The following is a 27,076-nucleotide window of genomic DNA, read 5'->3' as shown; positions in this document are numbered from 1 at the left end:
GTTCCCATTACCCGATCTTGTTTAACTATCTTTGTGGAACATTCCTCTCGCTCTAGGGTGACTCTGCAGTGACCACCCTTCAGGAGGTTTGCTCCCTCCTTGTCGAATCTGACGCTTCAGCGTTTGAGCTGCAACATTCGGGCCTGCTCACGGAGCTGCTCTTCTTCCTCACTGGCACTCGCCTGCCATCATTATCTTCCCAGCACTTGTCCTGCTCGCTCCAAATGCCATCTCAACCTCTCACATCAATCCCAGTGGTCCAGCCCAGGGATCGGAGAAGTGATGGCGAGGTGCAGAACTACAAGGAGTGGCTTGCAGTCGGACAGCCACAGCGGCTCAGGCTTCTGGCTTTCTGCCACGTCTTTCTGGGCTGTCCGGTGAGTTTGCTTCGGCTTTGTCTTTGCAACCTTCTTCATAAAGTGCAGAGCAACATGAATGGAATCGGTTGTGGTCATGAATCGACAGTGATTGCCATAAACTCTTGAATGGGAATGTATCTTTGAGGGTGGCATGATGAGCTTATTTTAGCATCGAGTATGTTTCTCCCACAGTTTATTTATATGTGTTGATGGGATGTGGAGCATCCCCAAGACTTTTGGCAGCCATGTTGACCCACGAGAGTGGCTGTGTCTCTGCACTTGAATGCCCGTGGCAGTTTGTGCATAATAAATTGAAATTGCTTTGGGTTTGCTGCCCTCTCCATGAACAACATGAATGCAGGCAATGAACTGGAACTTTATTTGTTCGATCTCATCAAACAGAGGAATACCTGTCAAAATCCTTTTGGAAGATCTTTGTCCATGCATGATCGTTAGGCATGCATGATCCATGAATGTTGAATATCTCAGGGTAGTGGTGATAAGAGTAGCCCACACAAGAAAAATCAATTACGCATTGGTAATTATGCAGTTTTTATTTTAATTCATAAGATTTACGATCGAACAATAAATTCACCCCCATCCGTAACAAAAGTGGGCATGTCGCCTCCCTTCATGCTTACCCTCCTCCCACTGCCCTGCACGTTCTTCCCTACTATCCCCCCATGCTACCATTTCCCCCCTCATGCCTCCCTCTCATGTGCACGCTCCTGCCCTCCCCTTCTCCACCTCGTGCAGATTTGGAATAAAGACTCATTTTTCGAGGGAATGTTGATTTTATTTTATTTTTTTTAATTTTTTTTATTTGTATAAGTGATTCTTTGCCATTGAGGAATTGGGCAAAAAACGATATTTATTTAGCATGATATGTCAAAAAATTATGTGCGTTAGGTAGGTTATGACAACTTGGTGAATGAGTTGGGTGGGTTATGACAACTTGGTGAATGAGTTGGGTGGGTTATGACAACTTGGTGAATGAGTTGGGTTGGTTATGACAACTTGATGAATGAGTTGGGTGGGTTATGACAACTTAGTGAATGAGTTGGGTGGGTTATGACAACTTGGTGAATGAGTTGGGTTGGTTATGACAACTTGCTGAATGAGTTGGGTGGGTTATGACAACCTGGTGAATGAGTTGGGTGGGTTATGACAACTTTGTGAAAGACTTGGGTTATGCAACAAGAACACGCCGATGAGATTTTCGTGTGACAAGCATGAATGGTGCGGATGCAGGTCCGGCCTATCACTGGGATACAAAACGTAAACTGTTCTGTCTGGCAGAAGTATGCGTTTTACTGAGTGCCGTACTAGTCCATCCATTGTTTTCTTTGACATTTTATTTCACCTGTCCCATCCTCAGGCACCTGATGCTTCTCTGAAGGACTTTGTTCGTCTGCCTTCTGATCCTCCCTTACTTCCTCTTGTTCATCGACTCAATGGCTGTCTCTCTCAGTTGGAGCAGTTCCAGGTCAAGGTTCACGACTTGCCTGGTGGAAATGGAGCTGGAAGCAGGTGTGCTATCTCCAAATGCCTTTAATTCCTGTCTGCTTTACTTTACCCTGAAGAAACCATCGTCTGAAGTCATTCAACTTTCTCCCTCCATTGTCCACTTCTGTGACTGTCAACCAGTGTGTTTTACTCCTTTGTGCCCTTGATCCATAAAGGGATTCTCCAATGCTTCCTTCCCTTTCCCCTTCCCCCATCCTTGCCCTCCAAATCAGCCCACTGGCTACATCTCAAACCTCAGCCCAGTTTTATTTAACTATTGATGAGAAACATTTCAAAATGGTACCAGTGTACCAGTGTACCAGTTTCAAAATGGCCTTCAGGACTATCCACAACCTGTAAACAGCGATTCAGGATTGTGTCCATCATATTATCCGAGACTCGTTGGAAAGTGTTATGAAGAGCATGTGCGTGTGGACATGTGCCATATGCTTAATCGAAATGTTTGTCATATTGAACATTTCCTGAAAAAAATTAACCTTTGGACAATCCTCTGTATTAAAGTACCAATTTTGTTTGTGATTAATAGTTGGGCTTATCTACGGTATTGGGACATTTGTGGCATGCCTCTATTGTTAACTGAACTGACGAAAGCACAATGATTTTTTGTCGTACAAAATATTAAATTCAGATGTGGCACACCCTGGAGAGATACCAGAGATAGTTTGGTGCAAATAAAATACTTCGTTGGATTTTTATTTCAAATGAAGTTCCATGTCCACCCTCCTACAAAAGGGTGAAAACGTGACACGCCAACATATATCAAAATAAAACATGATTAGAATCACATATATGAGGTCAAGTTCTTTCCCTTATCTCTATCTATCTATAATTCCAGTAATCTCTGTCTGTACGTTTGTACGTCTGTTTGTCTGTGACCGCTGTTTCTCGACAACCACGGGTCCGATATACTTTTAACTTGCCAGGTATATTGCTGGGGACCCGAGGATGTGCCTTTTCAAGGTTTCATATTAATCGGACAATTACTTACCGAGCTATGTCCAAAAAACGATTCAACCAATCAGAGAGCAGCGAACTATCGCGTGTGCCGAACGTGGCGGACACACTCTGCCTCGGATGGCACATTTGAGAGCGTATTCATTTATTTCACGTTTGCAAACTATGTTGCCGCTATGTTGGCGTTAAACTATGTTTTAAAACTAATAAAAACCATTTCATCTAAATAGAGGGGGGGGGGGGGGATTGTCACTGTACTCGCAAGCCGTTCGCCGTTCGCTTTGGCGTTGCGAATGGACCAAAACATTTCATGCACCAAACCATTTCATGTAAAGCGTTCGCCGTTCGCTTTGGCGTTGCGAATGGACCAAAACATTTCATGCACCAAACCATTTCATGTAAATAGAGGGGGGGATATAATTTTAGATATAGATATAGTACGGGCATGCCCTAGTAATAATAATTACAACATCATTAAGTAAACTTATCGCGTTTTTTTGTTTTTTTTGAAGTCGTTTAATATTTTTTCTGAATTTTCAAAAATGTAGTGCACGTTCGTTATGGCGTCTGTCCCCGAAATTACGAACGTGAAAGATAGGTTTTCACTGATTTGTTGTTAATTTTAATTCATATTTTCAAGTTCTTACAATTGTGTAGAACACCAGCTTCATTATGCTGTAGATGTTTTTTGCGTGAAGAGATGATCGTTTGCGATTAAAACGATCGCAAAATGTAGAATTGCATTCTGTCCCCGTTACCAACGTTACCATATGTTCAATATTATGGCAGGTAGGTTTATGCAGATCCAGTTCAACAGAAAGTCTCTCGATTTTGATAAATTTACGGTATACATGACTGATGGATTGCAAAGCTGTATTATGATGTATTTTAAAGGTGTTCAATGAGTATTTTTTTGTCTGTCTGTCCCCGTTCGTAGCGTTACCATGCCTGAAGCGTGAGCTATCTCTGCCGGCATAATTTATTATAAACAAAAAGTTATCCTTATCTTTATAGTTTTGGATAGTGTGCACTCTAAAGAATGAAATATGTAAAAATGAGAATCTGCTCATCAGCTTCATTTTTTGTCCTCCATGTAACACAAATATACCCCATTACCGTAGATAAGCCCAGTTCGTAGTTAACAAATGTGTAAAATCATGGCTTTTCATCTGGAGCACACTATACTTCTGTGCGGGCACGGTTCCTCCCGGAGGTTTGGCTATCCTGTTCTTTGCTCTCATTTCAGGGGATCCCAAGCTCTGAAGTTCTTCAATACTCATCAGCTGAAGTGCCAATTACAGCGCCATCCTGACTGCTCCACAGTTCGACAATGGCGTGGCGGGCCTGTCAAGATCGACCCACTGGCTCTGGTTCAGGCCATCGAGCGATATCTGGTTGTCAGAGGTGAATAATATTTGGGTGTCGAATTGATTCTCCTCCTCCTCCTCCTCCTCCTCCACCTCCTCCTCCACCCCTCCACCTCCACCTCCTCCTCTACCTCCTCCACCTCCTCCTCCCCCTCCACCTCCTCCACCTCCCCCTCCTCCTCCACCTCTTCCACCTCTACCTCCTCCTCCCCCTCCACCTCTACCTCCTCCTCCTCCACCTCTACCTCCTCCTCCTCCACCTCCACCGCCTCCACCTCCACCGCCACCTCCTCCTCCTCCACCTCTTCCACCTCCTCCTCCACCTCCACCTCCACCTCCTCATCCACCTCCTCCTCCACCACCTCCTCCTCCCCCTCCTCCCCCTCCACCTCCACCTCCTCCTCCACCTCCTCCTCCTCCTCCTCCTCCACCGCCACCTCCTCCTCCTTCTCCACCTCCTTCTCCACCTCCTCCTCCACCTCCTCCTCCTCCACCTCCTCCTCCTCCTCCTCCTCCTCCTCCACCATCGTCACAACCAGTAATCAAGGGTGCATTACCAATTATTGTACTAATTAGAATTGTAAATCTGCAGTCAAACTAGATGCAAATTCATATCTCTATCTTGCAGTCCAGTACATTACTTTAAGAGCTTGTTTTTGTTTTTTTTAAGGCTTGTTTAGGGTGGTTGAGGGTTGGAGTGTGGCTCGATTTTGGGGTGACACATTCTTCATTAGCTGGTCCACCTATGCATTTTTTACAATTTGAGCTTTTGTGCATTAACTTTTTTTTTTTACAATTTGAGCTTTTGTCATCAAAACATATCTTTTTTATGAGAATTATTAATAACACTAATTGATAACAGGGTCAAAATGTCAGAAATAGAAATAGGCCCTATCAGCCCCCGCACCTCCTCCCCCTCAACCCCCACTCCATTGCCACTGCACATTGGGAGGAGGCTGGGTTTTTTAAATTGCTGCCGTGTTTTTTACTTATTTATTTACCATTGAGCTTCAGCATGTCTGTCCAGTTGGGTGCATCAAAAACGGCACGTTTTAAAAAATATATTCTCATATTGATCGTCATTTTTTACAATTATTTTTCTTACCGTATCACCATATAGCATTTCTATAAAATATTTGGGATTTTCAATTTTGTTTAGACCCCCCACCAGGATCGGGTAAAGATTGAGTACCGCGATTTCTATGAACGGCATAGAAATCAAAATGGGGGTGTGTGGAGCCAGCTGTCTTGTGCCATAATGACATCAAACGTCATCACATCATGCCTGTCATGTGACTAGATCTTCAGCTCTGATTGATGTATGGTTGAGAGGCATACATACACACACGCGACACACACGCGACACACACGCGACACACACACGACACACACACGCGACACACACACGCGACACACACATGCGACACACACACACGACACACACACGCGACACACACACACACACACGTTCTCGACGGCTTTGCCCCATGGGCTACGCCATAAAAAGTATGACTAGATCAATTTAAGAATGTTTCTAAAATGGGGCGTTTTATACACCCTACTATCCAGGAAATAAAGTTTTTCCCATTTGAGCATCAAATTTCCAACAAACCTTTATTTTGAGAATATAGACACGTTATTAACAAAAAATATATATATTTTTTTGTTTTTTTGTATACACTATACAGAGTCGAGGCTCGTGAAAGAGCTAACATTTATCAAACAAACAAATCAAACAAACAAACAAACCAAGTATAATATAAAAAGGGGAGCGGTCGACAAGATGGGGAGAGAAGGGGAGGAAGCACACAAACACAACATTTGAGAGCAGGGACATCGGGAGATGTTTTTGGAGGGAGAGGGCCTGGGGGGAGGCAGGATAGGTATAAAACGCAAGGACACCAAGGACTTCCAGGAAAGAAGTCAAAAGTCACCTAAAAAAAGTGGATTTGGGGTGAAATTAGTGGGGGTAGAAATTAGCGGGGGTTTTATTTTTATGCCTCCGATGACAGTCACCGGAGGCATTGTTTTCGGGTTGTCCGTCCGTGATAAGTTTTCGTTACTGCGATAACTTGACAATGGCTGAAAGGATCCAAGTCAAACTTGGCACAAGTATGTATAATGATGGAAAGCTAAATTGATTATATTTCAGCATCAAGAGGTTAAAGGTCAGAGATCATGTCAGGTAAAAATGTGATATATGAGAACTGCTGTTAAGAGATTTAAATCAAACTTGGTACAAGTATGTATAATGATTTTAAATCAAACTTGGTACAAGTATGAATAATGATGTAACAATGTGGGCGGAGGCATATTCGTCGACTTTGCGACGTTAAAGAGTGCTGTGCTAGTTCTGTTTTATTTTCTTCCCTGTGTTGCTATTTGTGTTTTGTCCAAATTTCTGTGTTTTACTGTATCACATTGTATTGTATTGTCAAATTTGTGTGTCTGTGGTTCTGGCCTACTCACCCAGGCCTTAGCTAGTTGGCGTACAAATTCTCTCTGCTCTGATGTCCTGTGCCTCCGTCTGCTTCCTTTCTCCCAAGTATTGTCGTTTCAGCTTCCTACACTATATCTTATTCTCCCTCTTCACTTTTAAAAGTTTTTTCGCTCAAAAACGAAACACCAGAAACTTTGTCTGCACTGCCTGCACTTCACCCCTTCCTTTTCTCAATATATCCAAACTGAATCTTCATTGAATGAAACTCTTCTTCCTTTAATATATTTTAATCGATATGTACAAAACGGAGATGGCTGTCCGTTCTTCTGTTAGCGGTTATGTTAATTGGCTGTGTGAGGCCAGTTGCAATGTGATTGGCTCCTGGCATGATTGAATAATGTATCGTATAGGCTTATTAAAAGCTGATATTCCAAATCTAATTCCATATTTCATAATCCGAACTCGTGGCCTCAATAATTGTCAATCTATAGTGGAATCGGACAAAAATTTATTAAAAAGCGATTTATTTATTTATTTGATAATTTAATAATAGGCTTCATGTGGAAGAGCTGAGATAAAGAGCGAGAGAAAGAGAGAAATGCGAGGATTTGGGATGGCGTCATTCGATTTCGTTCTGGTTTCAATTGTCACCATGCAAATTGTGTGGGTGCTGGTACCTCTCTCAACAGCCATGTTACTTCAGCAAAGGACTTCTGTGACTCCATTGGACTGACTCCATCTCTGAACTTTCCCACCTGGATTTTTCCAAACAGCAAATCCTCCCTTCTGGACTTTATGACAAACCTCTCTCCAATGTCTTCTTCCTCTGCTCCAATTGGTTCTTCCGATCATGTGCTTGAGAGTCAACATCTCTGGCTATTCTCAGAGAGCCACCTCAACGCCGGTGAATCTGACAGTTCACTCAAGCAGATTGGCAGGGATTGCAAGCAGCCATCTTTCTTCAAGACTGGTCTCCCATATGTACTGCCCCTGATGTTAACTTAGCCTGGGAATTCCTCCACACAAACTTTCTTTCTCTCTCTATCTCTGTTTGTTGAGAAGAGTGATGGAAATGAATGTAGAAGGAAGTAGAGGATGGGGAAGACCAAGAAAGACTTGGCTAAAGATGGTGGAAGAAGAAATGCGGGCAAGGGGGTTAACAAGGAGAGATGCAGAAAATAGGGCAAAATGGAGAAGATTGTCATGGGGACCGCAAGGCTAACCCCCGCTCTAGCAGGGAAAATGGCCTTAAAATGCATGTTGTTGTCTCTGTCTCTGTCTCTGTCTCTGTCTCTCTCTCTCTCTCTCTCTCTCTCTCTCTCTCTCTCTCTCTCTCTCTCTCTCTCTCTCTCTCTCTCTCTCTCTCTTTCTCTGTCTCTGTCTCTGTCTCTGTCTCTCTCATCCATCCATCCATCCATCCATCCAACCTTGTCTTCAGGTATCTGACTCATCCTCTAATCCATGGCACCCTAAATCTTGTGGTTAGGCAGTTGCTTTGAAACAACTTGACTTCTCTTCTGGAAAGGTGAATCTAACTGAGGGTAATCTTGGATCATTCCACAAAGCCTACAACAAGTATTAGTCAGAAAACATCATTTGTCCAACCAAGATTGAACTTTAAAATCTGTCTCCATCCCCTATAACCTGGTGGTGCCTTGTTAAATCTCTCTGGTGTATCCTCCCGTTCCATCCCTCCCCTTATTTTAAATGGCACCACAGCTGACTCCACTCGTGGGAAGGCTGAATGCCTCAATTCTGTGTTTGCTTCACCTCTCTACCCACCTTACTCGGTTGCATACAACTGCTCCGAGACTCGGTGTCATTTGCACATGAGAATGTGGAGAGACTTTCTGGCAACCCTCGGGTCCGATTCAGTAATTGGACCGGACGGTATCAACTCACTTGTCCTTAAAAGCTTGCTCTTGCACTTCCTCTTTCTGCTTTGTTCACCCTATCATTTGTGCTCGGTCATATTCCCTCAGCTTGGAAATTGTTCAACATCACCATAACATTAAAAGGTGCAAAAACCAATCTCCTTAACTATAGACCTATCGGCTTACTTCCAATTATCGGCAATGTTATGGAATCCATAATCACAGTTTATATGAAATCCTTCCTTTTTCTCCAACAACCTCTTTTCAGATCATTAATTTGGATTCAAATCAACCCCTGGTTGCTCAAAGCTCAGATAAGCTCTTTCCTTTGGATAAATTACCTATCCAGCGGATAACATCTATCCACTGGATAAAGTTGTATTTTCAGGATAAGTTTATCGAGTCTCACTGGTCCATGAGATTATCAGATTATCCGTGGCACGAAGGCATATGTGGGTCTTTCTAATTCAAAAGGTGTGGTTGCAATCGCCATCCGCGCCTTCATCTTCTCATTGTTCGTTAAGATGTTGGAAAATTTACTCCTGATTTACTCCTGATACTCTTGTTGCTCGACACAGCATATCCCCATCGGTTGGCATAAAGTTTGCCTTCCTCTTTTTAGTGTAATTGTCTTCTGTTACAATGAATGTTTTGCCAGCAGACAAGTGCAATGGATTGTGGGATATAATATACCTGTCAAAAGTTTATCCACACCTTATTCAGCTCTTACCTGGCGGATAGCAATAGATTAGTTAACCATCAAATAAGAATTTTAACCACAGGATAGCTCTTATCCAGTGGTTAAATTATCTGAGCTTTGAGCAACCGGTGCCAGATCACTCTACCTTGGACATGTTGCTTCTGTTCTTCCAACAATGGATGGAGGAACTCAATGTCAGACATGATCAGGGCCCTTTCTCTGGACATATATAATGCTTTCGATTCAGTCTGGCATCCTGCCCTTACTCCCCAACCTCTCTACCGATTGCATACAAGGCCAACTCCATGCATTGCTTCCTGACTCGTAGCCAACATCTGGCACTCAACTGAATCTGACGGAATTACCCTGTTCCCCTCCCCCTCCCCCCCACTCCTCCTCTCCCCTTGGTTTCTGCAAGGCACACACGAATCACCAGCACCCCCTTTCTGGTGAAGTTACCTAAATCCAGGATCACTGCCCACCTCTACTCAGTTGTTCCTCTTTTTTATACCTGTGGAACCAACTTCCACATTCTCTTCAATCTCATTCTTTTCTCAACGTCTTCAAGACAGCTGTTAACCACCATCTCAAATCACCCCCCATCCAAAACCATGATCTTCTCTATGTCTGTTAACCTTCTCCAAGCATACCTCTTTCCAAGTTTCCAATACTTCCTTCCTGAGAGTTTGCTTCTGTGTTCATCTTGCCCACCCTATGTGTCCTTCCCTATTTTGTCCCACAAAGCTGCTGTTGGTGTGTTTCCCCACTCCCCCCCCCCCCCCCCTCTTCCTTTCTGCTGTTCCTTTTGTGCTGTTACATCGTGAACTGTTCAATGTTCGAAGTCTTCTCCAAGGGGGAAAAATAATACTGTAGGATACTGTTTGGACAAAGAATAAGGAAAAATAAATCCCAGGAACTTGTATGATCTTTGGATGGTCTTGGATGTGTGGAACCCCATTCCACAAGTTTATAATAACATTATTTGAAAGTTTCTCTCAAATAATTTCAATGGTTTTGAAGGGAAAGGAAGGGTTAGACATGCTCACTATTACTTTCTATCAAGGTATATTGTGTATAAATTTGTTTATTTGAATAAGATCATCCAAACTCTATATAATACAAACTTCATATATAATGGACCACTTTATATAAATATGGAACTAATTGCTCTTATCTTGGCTGATATACTTGATATCAAGTAGGTTATTATATGTTCACTTAATTGCATATATGTTTCGTAAATGAGCTTACCTTACTTTAGGTTATGGACGCGTGAGAGAGGAAGATGACTCGGATGAAGATGCCTCTGAAGACGAAGTTGATGAAAGCCTGGTAAATTACGATTAACATTTCATGAAAATAATTTGTTGGTTTACTAATAAGAACTAGACAGAGCAATCGGATTGCAGACCCTCGCCAGGACGTATTTTCAGTGTTTTTTTAAGGCTTTTGTGTTAAAACAAATATGGCGACCGAACCATGTGACCGATGACGTCATTATTCTTTTTCTCCAATTTATCCCTCGATAATGCTCCAGAAATTTCATCTTGATCGGATGAAGTTTTATACTTGTCGAATTATGATGTCATAATGGAGGCACCTATGACATCATCATTAACATATATTATTCCCCATGGAGAGTTCTTTCCAATGAGCCATGTCTCAAATTTTTCTATGCAGCGCTTTCGGAGATATGGAGGTGCAAAGTTTTTTGATTTCTCCAAGATGGCGGTCATACCACGTGACTTATGACGTCATAATTATCATTAACTTCTGCAGGTGGAGTTGCACCTGGTTTTTTGGGGGGTTTTTTTGTTTTTTTTTCTTGTATACAAAGTCGAGGCTCGTGAAAGAGCTAACATTTATCAAACAAACAAATCAAACAAACAAGCAAACAAAGTATATAAAAAGGGGAGCGGTCGACAAGATGGGGAGAGAAGGGGAGGAAGCACACAAGCACATCATTTGAGAGCAGGGACATCGGGAGATGTGTGGGAGGGAGAGGGCCTGGGGGGGGGGGGCAGGATAGGTATAAAACGCAAGGACACCAAGGACTTCCAGGAAAGAAGTCGGCACCTCAAAAAGTGGATTTGGGGTGAAATTAGCGGGGGTAGAAAAGATCAAGGTTTTGGATTGGGGAAGATAAGAGATGGTGGTGAACAGCCGTTTTAAAGACCTGGAGGGAGGAGTGGGATTGAAGAGAGTGAGGTAGTTTGTTCCAGAGGCGGGAGAAAAGAGGAGTGAAGGTGAGCAGAGAGTCTTGATTTTGGCAGTTTAACCATAAGAGGGTTGCAGGCAGATCTTGTGCGACCTGTAGGAATATTTGGGGGACAGAGCCCAGAGAGAGCTGGGGGAGCAAGGCCGGAGAGGAATCGGTAGAAGACGGAAAGACCACCAACCTGCCTGCGGTGAGTAAGTGAAAGGCCCTCGGAGATAGCGTCATCGCGGGAGATTCCAATGATTCTGAATGCTTTGGTTTCAACAGCGTGAAGACGAGCTAGGTGTGAGGCAGGAGCACCAGCCCAGAGGGGAGAGCAGTACTCCATTGAGCTGCGGATGAAAGCTTTGTATGTGGTGAGGAGCTCAGGTGTGCCAAGGAAGGACTTCGCACGACGGAGAATGCCCAGTCGGTGACTGGCTTTGGAGGCCAGCTTGGAAATGTGGTTTTCCCAGGAAAGATCATGGCAGATAGTGAGACCCAAAAGCTTGAGTGACAGAACTTCTTGGAGAGGATTATTCAGAAAGTAGATGGGAGGGTTGTCCAGTCGGTCTTTTCGGAGAGACATCGTAAGAGTGTGAGATTTGTCAGGATTGAAAGACATGTTCCACTTGTTTGCCCAGTCTGTGATTTTGTCCAGGTCTGAAGAGAGTGAGGAGGCTGCAGACTGCCGATCTGAGGGATGAGGAATGGAGCGGCAGAGAGTGGAGTCATCAGCAAAGCGATAGAGAGGATTTTCAAGAGAGTCAGAGAGGTCATTGATGAAGACCAGAAAAAGCACAGGGCCCAGAACACTGCCTTGGGGAACTCCAGCCTGAACAGGAAGAGGAGATGAGAGAAACCCATTCAGGGCCACACGTTGACTACGACTAGAGAGGAAGTCCGGCAGCCATGCGTGGAGATTTCCATGGATACCAAAGGAGGAGAGTTTGGTGAGCAGAGCGGGGTGCCAGACCGTATCGAAGGCACGTGATATGTCGAGGGAGACGGCTCTAATTTCCTGTTTGGCATTGAGGACCTCCATCCATTGTTGAGACAGCAGAAGCAGCATGTCCAGAGTAGAGTGACCTGGTCTGAAACCAAATTGATGATCAGAGATCAAGCCATTGGAGAAGAGGAAAGATTTCATATCTGAAGCATTGATGGATTCCATGACTTTGCTGATAATTGGGAGAAGGCTGATTGGTCTGTAGTTGCTAGGATCTGTTTTTGCACCTTTTTTGTGCAATGCGGTGATGTTGGCTGATTTCCAAGCAGATGGCAGTTGACCTTGAGCAAAAGAGAGGGTGAAGAGAACAGAGAGAGGGAGTGAAAGAGCAGAAGAACAGGATTTTCGGACCCGTGGGCTGATGCCGGCAGGTCCAGTTGCAGAATCAGAGTCGAGGGTTGACAGAAACTTTTCCACCTTGTCAGCAGGAAAGGACACGGAGTCCAGGAGCAGCTGGATACGACTGGGTACGGTGGGTACAGAGAGGGATGGGTTTGGGACACAAGATTTAGAGGCAAACACAGAGTTGAGGCATTCAGCTTTTTCACATGCGGAGTCAGCTGTGTAGCCGATTGAGGTAAGGGAGGGGGTGGAGGGGGAACAAACACTAGAAACGGATTTGACCAGACGCCACCAGGATTTGGAAGAGGGAGACAGATAAGAGAGTTCGGTCTTGAGAACAGAGAGATATTGTTTCCTGGCTCTCCTGAGGGTGGACACACACTTGTTTCGGGCTTTGTGAAAGGAAATGAGATTTCCTTCCATTGGATTTGCTTTCAAGGAGACGAAGGCAAGTTGTTTCTGGGCAACAGCCTCACCACAAGATTCCGTGTACCATGGACGGGAGGAAGGGTATGACAACTGAAGACGAGATGGGATAAATCTGTGCATGAGAGAGAGCAATTTACTTTGGAAGAATTCCCAGGATGAGTTGATGTCAGAGGTGGTAGAGATGGGAGACCAGTCCAGATGATTGATGGCTGCTTGAAGACCGTGCCAGTTGGCCTGAGTGAAATGCCAGACTCGTCGACGCTGAGCAGGCTCCCTGAGAATGGTCAGAGAGATGTCTACTTTAACAAGCACATGATCAGATGAGCCGATTGGAGCAGAAGAAGAGCAGCAGATATTTTCACGGAGGTTAGTCATAAACAAAGTCCAGAAGAGAAGATGCTCCGTTGACTGAGATCCAGGTCGGGAAATTGACAGATTGTGTCAGTCCCAGTGAGTCGCATAAGTCCTTTGCTGAGGAGCCATGGCTGGTGAGAGAGGTACCCACACCCAGACAACTGGCATGGTGACAATTGAAATCACCACATATGAGGAAGAGAGAGTTGGAATGAGTAGATAGAAGTTGGTCCATATTATCAGACAGCGAGATGTAGATGGAGTCATCACTGTTTGGTGGACGGTACAACACACATATGAACAAGAGGTGGGAGCGAAGGGGAAGCCGTAGCCAAAGGTATTCCTGGGGGTGAGATGGAGAGTGAGAGTGCAGGGCGAGTGAGGAAGCGAGTTTTTTTTTTTTTAAAGATAGCAACCCCACCTCCAGGACGAGGCTCAGGTCTATCATACCGGAGGAGGGAGTAACCTGGGAGAGATACCAAGGAATCAGAGACATCATGAAGGAGGAAAGTTTCTGTTCAGCAGATCACGTCTGGTTTGTCAGAAGCAACCTGTATGGAGAGATCAGTTAAGTTTGAACGAAGGCCCCGGATGTTTGAGGTCCATTAGGTCCACCGTTAAGTTAAGTTGAGGTTTGAGAACAGTTGAGGTTTGAGGTCCAGTTTTTGAGGTTGAGGTTTGAGAACAGTTGAGGTTACTTAAGAACAGTTGAGGCTTGAGGTCCACCGTTAATGAAGAGGAAGGGGGAGCATCAGATACAGAACAGGGGGGAGGAGGGGTAGGGTAAGATGTGGAAGAGGTGGAAGAGGTAGGGAGAGCTGTTGAAGGTGTGTCAGAGATTTCAGAATAGCTCGGAGAAAGGGAAGGATGGGGGGGACAAAAGGTTTGATGGTGATTGGGTGAGGCACAATGAGGTGTTATTTGAGGAGGGGGAAGAGCGAGGCAGAAGGTTGGGGGAGATGGAGGTGAGAGTTGGAAGGGGGAAGAAGTGGGGAGGACGCTTTGAGGAGGGGGAGTGAGAAGGGGGGAATTGAGAAGAAATGAGGGTGGGGAGATTTGAAGGGGAGGGGGGAGTTTTGGAGGGAAGGGACAAGGTGAGGGATTTGAAAGGGATGGGATATGGGGGAGATTTGGAGGGGAGGGGTGAGGGGCGAGTCTAGGAGGGGAGGGGTGATGGGGAGTCTTGGAGGGGAGGGGTGTGGGGGGAGTTTAGGAGGGAAGGGGAGAGAGAAGGGCAAGAGGGGAGATTTGAAAGGGATGGGTGTTGGGGAAGATTTGGAGGGGAGGGGTGAGGGGCGAGTCTAGGAGGGGAGGGGCGATGGGGAGTCTTGGAGGGGAGGGGTGTGGGGGGAGTTTAGCAGGGAAGGGGAGAGAGAGAAGGGCAAGGGGGGAGATTTGAAAGGGATGGGTGTTGGGGAAGATTTGGAGGGGAGGGGTGAGGGGCGAGTCTAGGAGGGGAGGGGCGATGGGGAGTCTTGGAGGGGAGGAGTGTGGGGGGAGTTTAGCAGGGAAGGGGAGAGAGAGAAGGGCAAGGGGGGAGATTTGAAAGGGATGGGTGTTGGGGAGGATTTGGAGGGGAGGGGCAAAGGGGAAGATTTGAAAGGGATGGGTGATGGGGAAGATTTGGAGGGGAGGGGTGTTGGGGAAGATTTGGAGGGGAGGGTGAGATTGGATTTTAGAAAGTGTACGATTAATGGGAAACAAACATTTATTGCAAAATGAGTTTCTTGTGACCTTCGAGTCAAAAATACGTTTAAGGACGCTGGAGGGAGGATGGAGTGCAGGAGAGTTTAGTGAATGTAGAAAAGAGGCACTGTAAGAGATGGAATTTTTTGGGGGGATGAATAGATTTGGTGAGCAAGTCGAAAGCAGCTTTTTAAAGAAGAAGAAGAAAAAGGTGTTATAATATACGACGGAATACAGAACTTGAGGGGAAAGTGTAAACATTATAAAGTTTAACAGTGAAAACTATCTGGGGAAATGGGGGAGAAACACGTGGTCGAAGAACGAACGAACGAACGAATGAATAAGAACGAATAAACGAATGAGAACAACAAATAAGAACAGAGAAGGAAATGTTTTTTTTTGTTTTTTTGTTTTTTTTTTAGTTGGAATTTTAAACAAGGAAGTAGGCTATGGGGTGAAAAGACTGGGAAAACAGAGAACTAAAGTTATTGGAGCACAAACGACAGACCGCTGAGAGAAAAACAAAGCCTCAAAGTTGGACACTACAAGGCCTCAAAAGACACGATACGAATTAACACGATTTTCTATACAGGTATGAAAGATTTGCACCGAAAATCTTCCTCGGGACACTATACGAACAACACCATAAAATAAATACAGTTATAACGAAAATACAAATGGGAACAATTACTTCACTTCGATTTCGATGGAGAGTGTGGAGCACTGCGAATAAACGAAACCTCACCAGCAAGACCGGAAGCGGAAGGTGTTGAATATTTCCTGTCAATCGGACCAACGGTTGCAGAGAAAATCATTTATTCTGTGCAGACAGACAGACAGACAGACAAACAAACGGACTCAAATGCAATATCCTCTCCACAGGCGAGGGTAATAATGATAATGAGGGCCCTGACAAGGAACTTTGATACAGGAGGAGGCTATTAGGCCCACCATCACCTGCTCTATTTTTACCAACCTTTGGTTGTGTGTCTGTGGTCTATCCTTTTTAAGTGGTGTGTGTCAAGCAAGGAAGCAGCACATACCATTGAATGCCCCCGTCGACGAAGTCGCCAGAGGCATTATGTTTTCGGGTTGCCTGTCTGTCCGTCCGTGCTTCTGTTATCGGTTTTCGTTGCCGTGTTACCTTGAGAACGGCGAAAGGGATCCAAGTTAAACTTGGTGCCGGTATGTGTAATGACCCAAAGATGAACTGATTAGATCATGAGGTCAAAGGTCAGAGGTCCCGTTCGGTAAAAGTTCTGTTTTTGAGCTAACTTGTGAACCAGTGATGGGATTTTGAGCAAACTTGGTATAACTGTATATATTATGATGCAAATATGAACTGATTATATTTTGGCATCAAGAGGTCGAAGGTCAGAGTCTGTAATAGATTTTTGTTACCCCGATAACTTAAGAACAGCTGAAGGAAACCAACTCAAACTTGGTACTCGTATGTATAATGTAAAAATAAACGGATTAGATTATGGGATCAAGAGGTCAAAGGCCAGAATCCTGTTAGGTAAAAATTTTGTTGCTGCTGTAACTTGTGAACTAGTGATGGGATTTTGACCAAACTTGGTATAAGTTTTGATGAAAAGATATACATATGCGCGTGACGAGCACTGTCCCGATCCCCTGTGGACCGAAGTCCTAGACCAAAGCGTCACCTCCGTCCCAGAGGCCTCAGCCCGGCCACTCTGTCGACAGAGATTTCATTCTTTGGTTCCCATTGGCTAAACATCAAGCAGAGCTGCCAATTCAGATTTCGGGCTTATTTGCCCCCATCAGGACGGCATACTGCAAAAAAATATAAAACCAACGAGGACCAAACTTGTCTATTAATGGCGCTTTTCCACCGCGGTACCGTACCGTACTGTAACCAAAACCATTTTTTCGTTTTTCCATTGCCAAGTGAACCGTACTGTACCTCAGTACCCATGCTAAATTTGGTTCCTGCTATGGATAGGTACCAAGTGAGCTGAACCCGGACCTGTGGGTGGAGCTCGCAATACTGCAGACTGTTAATTGGTCAATCGCAAAGGTCACAGAACCGTCACGCTATGTTCAGACCCAACTGCCATTTTGTTGCACCACATTTCCGGAGAGAAGATAGCTAAAGCATAGGTGATAAGAATCAGAAAAAATACATGGAAAACCTGGAGAGTTCAGTTTGGTCTGCTGCTGAGGTAGACCAAATCCCTCACCAGTGTTTGGTCGGGAGACCAAATCCAACGAGATTGAACCAAATCCAACAAGAGACCAAATCCAACTAAAAACTAGTTCAGATAAAAGGTTTTATCTGAACTAGACCAAAGCGTCGCCTCAGCCCGGCCACTCTGTCCACAGACAGATTTCATTCTTTGGTACCCATTGGTTAAACATCAAGCCGAGCCGCCAATCCAGATTTTGGGCTTATTTGCCCTGGTTTTGGTTTGCACTGGTGGGAATGATGGTCTGGGTGGCAGGCTGTTGGTTCCTTGCGGGTTATGCGGTTTTTACCGTGCGAGACATAATCCGTGGCTGGTGCTCACCATTAAAGTGACTAGGTGCCTTGATTCATATATACATATATACATATTGTTACGGATCACGGTTAGATGTTATTTCGACCGAGCGGTGGTGTATTACCGCGACCTAACAGTTATTCCCCGACTAGACCCCGATTCCACCCAGACGTTGACCAAATCGCGCTATGCTAAATCAATGATGGAAAGGACACAACGACTGGGATAGATGAAACGACGCAAGGGGTACAGTTCTCAAGACCTCCGGAGGAGGATATAATTACAGTGGTGGAGAAAAGGGGGTAGATTACAAGGTAGTGAGGTAAAGACACAGAAGAGATGGGCACTTAATTACAGTCTTATCTTATCCCAGACAGACCACAGACAAACGGAACAAGGCTGACTTACACAGGGATTGATGGCAGGGAAGGACAGGTAGTTCGATAGCACAAGGTGCACCTTGGCTCGGGGACAGGATCAAGCACGGTCCAAGAGATGCAGGGAGGCCTCACAGCACTCGGAGGGTACGTCTTGCTTGCTCCAAGCTCAGCGCGCATCTGACGTCACCTCCCTCTTCCTGCGCATGCTCAGCGGGGAGTGACACGCCCTCGGCTGGTTGGCTCCGCCCCAGATGGGACCGGTCCGCCGCTTCCTTTGGGTGCGGGGGTTACCGGGCTCCGCCCTTGACGAGGAGCTGACAGGGAGCCCCTATTTGGTAACCCCGTCGAGCACATGTTCGATGGCGGCTCGCTGGGAAGGCCTCATGCCCTCCCAACACCCCCTACCAACCAAGCCGGAGTGAGGACGCGCACTCCCTGTGCACGCCGCCGCCATTGCTGTTGTTGTTGTTGTTGTTGCTGAACCGTGAGGAAGAGCTGCGGGGAGGTATTGGGAGGTCCTAAACTTCCTAACGGTGCCATACAATCACATTCTGGTGCAACGAAGGGTCAGAATTAATGGAAACGAGTCCTTAACTGACATACACTAAGAATAACTAGCAAGATGTCCTATAGTTGTCTTACATGAGATGCGGTGAACCTGGGCACGACATTTAATGGGGGAAATAGGGGGAGGTCGGGTCTACAGAGTGTTGTTTATAGAAAATGGGACTAGGGAATGGGGGATTGGGGATAGTTGGGAAGTATTGAGGAAATAGGGGAATATTTACAAGCGGATATGGATGGATGCAAATCCCATATCCGCAACATTGCACCCTTCTCTACCTCGGGGCGTCCCGACCCGATAAATTTTTACCTACGTTAGTGTGGCACTCAGATGTAGTTCCCTCTACTATTAACTCAACCCTGAGTGCGACAGTTTTACAGATGTTCACAAATGAGTAAATATGTCCCCCTGCGACGTTGCACCCTTCTCCTAACAGAAACACACCCACAGGATAACCGAATCGCGGAAAGCATCCTCAAACTAAACATACAGCCGGTAGGGAGCATCATTTATACAAGACTGATATTTACACTACGATCCAGGACCTGTTCTTTGAGGAACACATGCAGATGTTATGCATAGAGAGAGAGAGCACGCATGCCAGCATCGATACACCAACCCACGAGTGCCCTGTGGCCCTACGGCCTTTAATAATGTGCAGAGCACCCCGTCCAAGCACCAAAAGCACCACCCCATTATGCACAGTCAGCACCATCCGGTGCACCAATAAGGTGTTCAATAATAAATGCACAATCAAGTGTCCATGGTCACCGGTGGTGTCGCAGCCGGCCGATGTTCTGCCGCTGGTCTTGCCTTCATGGAGTGCACTTGGCCTTCTGGCTTCTTTAGAAATAAAGAAAGGCGCCAACCGCGTCCATTTCTAAATTGTGGCCGTCAGGGGGGCCAACTAAAAGTGGTTCACCTGTATGGCATAGGTGCCACGTTGACCCAGAGGTCCATCCACGGGTGGTGCTTGACCGCAAAAGAACTGCGGTCCATTGTGGGTGGCCACAAAAATTGCGGTCCATATGGTGTATCGATCCAGGCAGCAAGCAGCGGAAGTACAGGCCCACAACTGCGGAGCCAGCACCTCTCTCTCCTCTCTCTCTGCCCCAAAGCCAGATCCTCGGAGGTGGGAGACAAAAGAAGCCAAGTGAGTAAGGTGGTAAGGGCGCAAAAGTGCACGCAATTCAAGGTAATGCACACTGGGGGCACATGGGAACCAGGTGAGACAGGTACGTTCTTACCGTACACCCCCCCCCCCCCCCCACCAGGTAACCTACATTGCCCCTCCCTTACCCCTTACTGTATCCACAAAACACAACACTACCCATAAACATCTACTTTACACATCAACAAACGTCCCTACTGTCTTCCCCGTTCCTCCCATAAACCAAATTCGTCTTCTCTCCCTCCTAACCAATCAAATTTGCCATTTCCAACTCATCAAAATTTGCCATCTCCAACTCAACATCAAAATTTGCCATCACCAATTCATCATCAGTCCCTCCTAAGGAGGGAGAGATGGAATCACCCCAATGTCTCATCCACGTCGTGATGCGTCTCACAAATCCAAACAGCAATTCTCCTTTCCTGCAACACAGAACAAAGGAACACAGGTGTGGAGTCATCATCACCACCTCACGTAAGTGGCTGCGTATGGTGTGACAGGTTCATCAATCCTAACTATTTCCTAAATGACTTTAACAACTTTACATTACCCGGGGTCTTTCCCTGCCAATCCATTGGCCAACTTTACTCTATGTGGTTAGAAGAACCAAAATCCCATTGACCATCTGTGGTGCACACCATCAATTTGGGTCTCACTCCCCGATTCAACACTCGGTGCCCCCGCACAATTTCGGTGGCTGGGTCATGTGACGCTCCCAGCTGGTCCGCCCACCTGCACACCTCCACCACTGTTGTTGCCTACCGAGCTCACCTGCTCCTCACCCTAACCTAACTAACTGGGGAAGGCCCTCTCGCACTCTCACCCCCTCAGTGCCCTCTCTGGCACGGGATGCCCGAACCACACCCGGGATCCTCAGGCACCCACTGACACTAACGGCTCCCAGAGCCCACCTGCGGCCTCACCTGGCCGACATCTAACAGTGGCGGAGTGCCCAACCATTCACACTCGTACTAACAGGCCACACGACCAGCCAATTTCACCACACCAATGCACCCATCCACAATACCATTCTGCATCCGCACCACAAATGCCAATATCCAACCACAATTTACCTATACCTTCTAACTATTCTTTAAACTACCCTCCCCGGGTACTCGTGAAAAGGGGTCCACTCTTCCCCCATCCACACCTTCGCACCATGCACACCACTCCGTACCACTTACTCCAACTCTCTCCACACCACTCATTCTCTGCTCCATATATTCCACACACCTGCACTTGCACACCTGTGCTCTCATACTTGGTGCCGCCTGCACCCTTCTCTCCCCCAAGCGCATTCGCGCTGATCCACAACACTCTCTACTCATACACTGCTCCACACACCTGTCCAGTTCTCACACAGCATCATCTCATCTAACTACTCCCCTCTGAAACTTGCGCTTCCCAGTCGTCCCTTTAAACTATTGCGCTCCCTCGTCATTATCATCCACTCTAATCTACCTGCGTCCCCACTACAGGTACCAAGTCTCTTACTTAAATCTTGTCACCCATAGTCACCTCTAGTCCCTATCAATATAACCTAACCCACCCGGACTAGTTTTCACTGCCATACACCCCATAATCTATAGCGCATTTGCCCCCCTTATTCATGGGAAGGGTGGCAGGGATGCCACCCTTACCCACCGTCATACGGCGTGAGTGGGACCTTGTGGGACCACCTCGTATGTGAGTCGTTGCCCGCCTGCCGGACCCCGTGCGTCGCCCCTTGCGGGGTCAGCGCGGGGCAATACCGGCCGGGCCCCCACAGTACATTACCCCCAAGGGGCTCCCGTGCCTCCCCTGTCCCTCTAAAAACTACCCCTGTTGGTGTCGATGCATGGGTCACACTTCCGCAACCCGCTACCCATTCCATACCACCACAACCTTGCTCACTCACACCTCGCACCTCTCCCATCACCGGACCCTCTCGCTCGCACCCTCGTTCCATACCCTCCGGACCAGCCATACACCTCACTCTTGGCCTCTCACGAACATCCGGGTCCATCTCGACCCCCAAGCTTATTAAATCACCTGGCGCATCATACGCACGACCATATTGGTCACCACTTACACCGGGTCCTCTTTCTCTTTGCTTCTCCTCCATCACCTGCGAATCCCTCATCCGGTTAATGAGCACATCATCACGATCCGAACACAGACTTTGGACCAATTCTTTTACTTCCTCCTTTATCTCTTTCTTATCCTCTCTCCGTCGCTTCTTAATTTCGCTCACCCCTTCTTCCACTTCTAATTTCTGCTTCACCTCCTTCATCTCCTCGTGCGCCCCCTTAAGTTCTTCCTCTAACTCCACCTTATTTTTTTCTATGTGCTCCCGCACCTCCCGCTCTTTAACCTCCATCACCTCTACCACCTTGTTCATTTTCCTCGTCAGGTCCTCATGTACCGTCTGACACTCTTTTTTAATTACCCCTACGTCCTTTTTCATCTCCTTCTGTGTCGATTTTAAACCCTCTATTACCGCTGTGTTCTTCTTTACCTGGTCCCCCAACTCCTTTTGTCCCACTGTCAGTTGTTCTACTCGCAGCGTCAACTCCTCTATACCACCTTGCAATTTTACAGTCCCCTTTCTCACCTCCTTCTCCATGCGCTCCTTACAGTGCCTCACCTCCTCGCGCACTCCTCTTCTGATCTCCTCTCCCATCACTTGCATCTCCTGCCCAGATGCCACCCTCATCTGCTCCATTTCCTCCCTGTGAGCATCCAATTTAGTTTCTACCCCCATTCTGACCCCCTCTATCTGCTGCCCCATTTTTTAAACTTCCCTTTCCGCTTGGTCCCTCATGTCCCTCAATTTGCCTTCCATACTGTTTTCTAACCCCTCTAACCCCTTTTTCATCCCTTCCATTTGATTCTCTTGAGCGGCCATTCTGTTTTCTACCCCCGTTAACCCCTCCTGTATTTCCCCTAATCTATTGTCTAATCCCTCTATTCTACTCCCTAACCCTCCGATCTGGGCCCCCATCCTTTGTTCTAACCGTTCCCCCATTTCTCCTATTTTGCCCCCCATTCTGCCCCCCAATCGCTCACTATCAGCCCTCATTTGCTCACTCTGAGCATCCATCCGGTTCCCCATTACCCCCATCATTCTGCTTTCCATTTCTTTGCTATTCTTGTCCATAAGGGCCTTCATTTGTATAAAAAAAAGGTTCACATCCACCAACGGCGCTGCTGCGGGCGCGGTCGCCGTAGCCATGTGCGAGGCGCCATTTTGCGCGCCCGTAACCTCGTGCGCGAGGACGCCATTTTGCGAACCTGCCCTCCTCACTGCTTCGCTCTCCTCATGTCCCTCAATTTGGTCCTGGATCGACCCTGCCTCACTCTCCTCTACCGGAACCCAGCCGTCTTGATCTGCCATAGCGCGACTTTCAAAATTCGGGTTTTTTGTAAAACAAAATCAAATTTCGTTGTCTTTATAATTTTGACCAAATTTTTTCCTAGATGTTTTTAAAAAAATTTGGTTCGGGCCTCGAATCTCACTCCTCGACACCAATTGTTACGGATCGCGGTTAGATGTTATTTCGACCGAGCGGTGGTGTATTACCGCGACCTAACAGTTATTCCCCGACTAGACCCCGATTCCACCCAGACGTTGACCAAATCGCGCTATGCTAAATCAATGATGGAAAGGACACAACGACTTGGATAGATGAAGCGACGCAAGGGGTACAGTTCTCAAGACCTCCGGAGGAGGATATAATTACAGTGGTGGAGAAAAGGGGGTTAGATTACAAGGTAGTGAGGTAAAGGCACAGAAGAGATAGGCACTTAATTACAGTCTTATCTTATCCCAGACAGACTACAGACAAACGGAACAAGGCTGACTTACACAGGGATTGATGGCAGGGAAGGACAGGTAGTTCGATAGCACAAGGTGCACCTTGGCTCGGGGACAGGATCAAGCACGGTCCAAGAGATGCAGGGAGGCCTCACAGCGCTCGGAGGGTACGTCTTGCTTGCTCCAAGCTCAGCGCGCATCTGACGTCACCTCCCTCTTCCTGCGCATGCTCAGCGGGGAGTGACACGCCCTCGGCTGGTTGGCTCCGCCCCAGATGGGACCGGTCCGCCGCTTCCATTGGGTGCGGGGGTTACCGGGCTCCGCCCTTGACGAGGAGCTGACAGGGAGCCCCTATTTGGTAACCCCGTCGAGCACATGTTCGATGGCGGCTCGCTGGGAAGGCCTCATGCCCTCCCAACACCCCCTACCAACCAAGCCGGAGTAAGGACGCGCACTCCCTGTGCACGCCGCCGCCGTTGTTGTTGTTGTTGTTGTTGTTGTTGTTGTTGCTGAACCGTGAGGAAGAGCTGCGGGGAGGTATTGGGAGGTCCTAAACTTCCTAACGGTGCCATACAATCACATTCTGGTGCAACGAAGGGTCAGAATTAATGGAAACGAGTCCTTAACTGACATAGACTAAGAATAACTAGCAAGATGTCCTTTAGTTGTCTTACATGAGATGCGGTGAACCTGGGCACGACATTTAATGGGGGAAATAGGGGGAGGTCGGGTCCACAGAGTGTTGTTTACAGAAAATGGGACTAGGGAATGGGGGATTGGGGATAGTTGGGAAGTATTGAGGAAATAAGGGAATATTTACAAGCGGATATGGATGGATGCAAATCCCATATCCGCAACAATATATAATATAGTTATGATGATGAAAATTTTTTTATATATTATAATGAAACGATGAACTTATTAGCTTTCTGTGTCAAAGGTCAGAGGTCATGTCAAATGCAAATGTGATACTTGAGAACAGCTGTATGATTTAAATCGAACTTGATACAAGTATTATCATGGTCATAATGTGACGGAGACGTATTGTTCGACGTTGCGATGTCGGAGTGCTGTTCGAGTTTGTCTTTGGTACGATTCGGCTGGGTTTGAACCGAACCGTTGACCACTCTGACTTGGAGCAGATGCTCCATCCGTTTCACCATCGACTGGTTAAGATGGAGTTTTCCTCTTCATTGGTTTCGTCTGACCGTTCAGATCGTGCCAATCCACAGCCTCTTTTTATTTTTATCTCCTTGTCTAGATTAACAAGCAATAGTTTGGTCTGAATTTGTTTCCCATCAGTTTATATCTTGGTTCTTCAATAAATATAATGTTTATAGAAAGTTGGGTAATCGCTAGATTAATTCCATAGATGCCGTGTGTGTCGCTGTGGAACTCTTGTGTTGCACTGTGTAGTCTCTTGGGTAAGGAGTCCCTGGTGTTGTCCATGAGGGGACGAGCATTGTGTGATGTTGAGATGGCTAAATATGGTGTCCTGCTATTTATTTGTGCCTTTTTTTGAGAACTGAGCATGGGCTGGGCAGGCTGGGGGGGGGGGGGGGGCTATACACCATGTCCCCGCACCCCAATTAACAGAGGGATTACTTCCCAATTCCCCCAATCCCCACCACCACCACAGTTGCCGTGCAGTGGGCAGGCATTGTTTCATTGCCGATGCCAGGCATTTGTAAACACCCTCGGGGTGGCGGCTTGTGGGGCCCCAGTTGTGGATTTCTTGGACTATGATTGGTAGAGCTCATGCGGCTGTTGTTTGTGGGACCCTCGGGGGCTGAGACGTGTGTGGTGAGCCTTGGGGAGTGGGGAAGATGGAGACTTTCAGTGACGCGGGGGTTGTTAAGAAAGCCTCAGTCCCGACAGGAAGCGCTTTCAGATGAGTCTGGAGTCTGCCGCTAGCCTCAGGCTCGTCCTTTCTCTCTGAACCACTCACTTGGGCCTATGCTGATGGAGGTGATACAGCACCTTGTGAGTTCTTCTCGGGCTTCATGCACCAGTCTTATTCAATTGTCTTTCTCTCCATCTCCGGCCCTCCATCTCCTGCCCTCTGTTGTTCCACAAATGATCGGGTTCATTTGCGATTATTGGAAGATTCGATTTATTGTAATCCTGTTTTATAGCCAGCTGGATAACAGGCCAACATTAACTGATTGGGGTTTGCTTGTGAAAAATAGTGAGAGTTCAGCACTCCTTGAAGTTTCTGGTTAAGCGTATGACAGTGACCACCTCCTCGGGTGTAGTTGCGTTTTGTTGGGAGGTTGCCGTCCACGTGACAATAGCAATAAATATATCAACTTTTGTTGCTTGAACAGTATCATTGTTTGTCTTTTAGGCATCCCAGGTTCTTTCATCGAGACACCGTCTGCAGTTTTATCTCGGTGGCCATCTTCTGCCATATGGCATGACTGTATACCAGGCTGTGCGGCAGTATGGTGGTACGGGGGCATCTGAAGATGACGGGACAGATGGGACCGATGATGAAACGGGCGTGCTAGGAAGGGCGGGTATCTGGCTGCGGACGCACACAATCTGGTAACCATACTTGCATTCAAATAAATTACTCGTGATTGATCAATGATCATTGTGAAAACTTTTCTTCTTTTTTTTTAACCTGTGATGTTTCACACAACATATTGATGAACTTCAAGGCTGCAAATTTGATCTATGATAAATCAGTGTTTAAATTTGTGTTTGCCTAGGTATCGCCCAGTTCCTGAAGGAGACTTGAGGTCTGATGGTGCCGATGGGGTACAGAGTCGTACACAGGCAGGGACGACTGTGGGTGGAGGAGGGGGGAAAGGAGGGCGGGGTATCGGTGTGACTAACAGGCAGTCACCAAAGGGTGGGCGTCGCCACGATGAGTTGTGGAATGGTAACTCCTCCCATTTTATTGTTTTCTCTGTACGTACACCATTTTGCATTGTTTTGTCTCCGTGTGTCATGGTTCATGCATCTTGTGTTCCATTAATGAAACTATTAATTCGCATAAACGATAATCGTGCAAACATGGTGTGAACAATGCAATAATTTTTTTTTAAATTCTCGTGTGAAACTCGTACGTTGGTTTTGGTGATGTAAGGGATCAACCATATTCCATATGCACTGTGGGGTTTGGGTTGCATCACCCATGCCGTTTCATCATTATGTAATAATAATAATAATAATAATAATAATAATAATAATAGAGTGAATAAACTTTTGCTGTTTGTAACTTCTTCTTTTTTTTCCCCAATGTCTCTTTCAGCTGGTATTCCCCCTCGTCCTGTGAATCCCCTGGAGCTGGTGTTGCCCCCACCCTGTCCTCCTCCATCCTCCCTCATCGACCCCTCTCTCCATCTCCTTTACTTACTTCGCTCGTTGCATGCGATATCACGATATTGGTACCACCTGTACCCGGTAAGACGACA

The 27,076-nt window shown here is 46.5% G+C and overlaps 1 protein-coding gene across 4 annotated transcripts in view; it reads left to right on the top strand.

Annotated features, from left to right (window-relative positions):
- The window catches only part of TRIP12 (thyroid hormone receptor interactor 12), a 127,409-nt gene that overhangs the window by 78,667 nt on the left and 21,666 nt on the right, over positions 1–27,076 (top strand). For all 4 annotated transcript variants that reach the window (XM_078771433.1, XM_068107428.2, XM_078771434.1 and 1 more), the window contains 7 exons: positions 57–377; positions 1,738–1,889; positions 4,087–4,244; positions 10,483–10,553; positions 26,002–26,201; positions 26,369–26,541; positions 26,914–27,065. In XM_078771433.1, the coding sequence (XP_078627559.1) occupies positions 57–377; positions 1,738–1,889; positions 4,087–4,244; positions 10,483–10,553; positions 26,002–26,201; positions 26,369–26,541; positions 26,914–27,065 (1,227 nt within the window). The remainder of the gene's footprint in view (positions 1–56; positions 378–1,737; positions 1,890–4,086; positions 4,245–10,482; positions 10,554–26,001; positions 26,202–26,368; positions 26,542–26,913; positions 27,066–27,076) is intronic.

This window comes from Myxine glutinosa, chromosome 2 (assembly GCF_964187855.1).
Source record: "Myxine glutinosa chromosome 2, kmMyxGlut1.1, whole genome shotgun sequence".
In the NCBI taxonomy this organism is placed as follows: domain Eukaryota; kingdom Metazoa; phylum Chordata; class Myxini; order Myxiniformes; family Myxinidae; genus Myxine; species Myxine glutinosa.
Note: the sequence above shows the minus strand (reverse complement) of the source record. Positions and strands in the feature narration are given on the sequence as shown.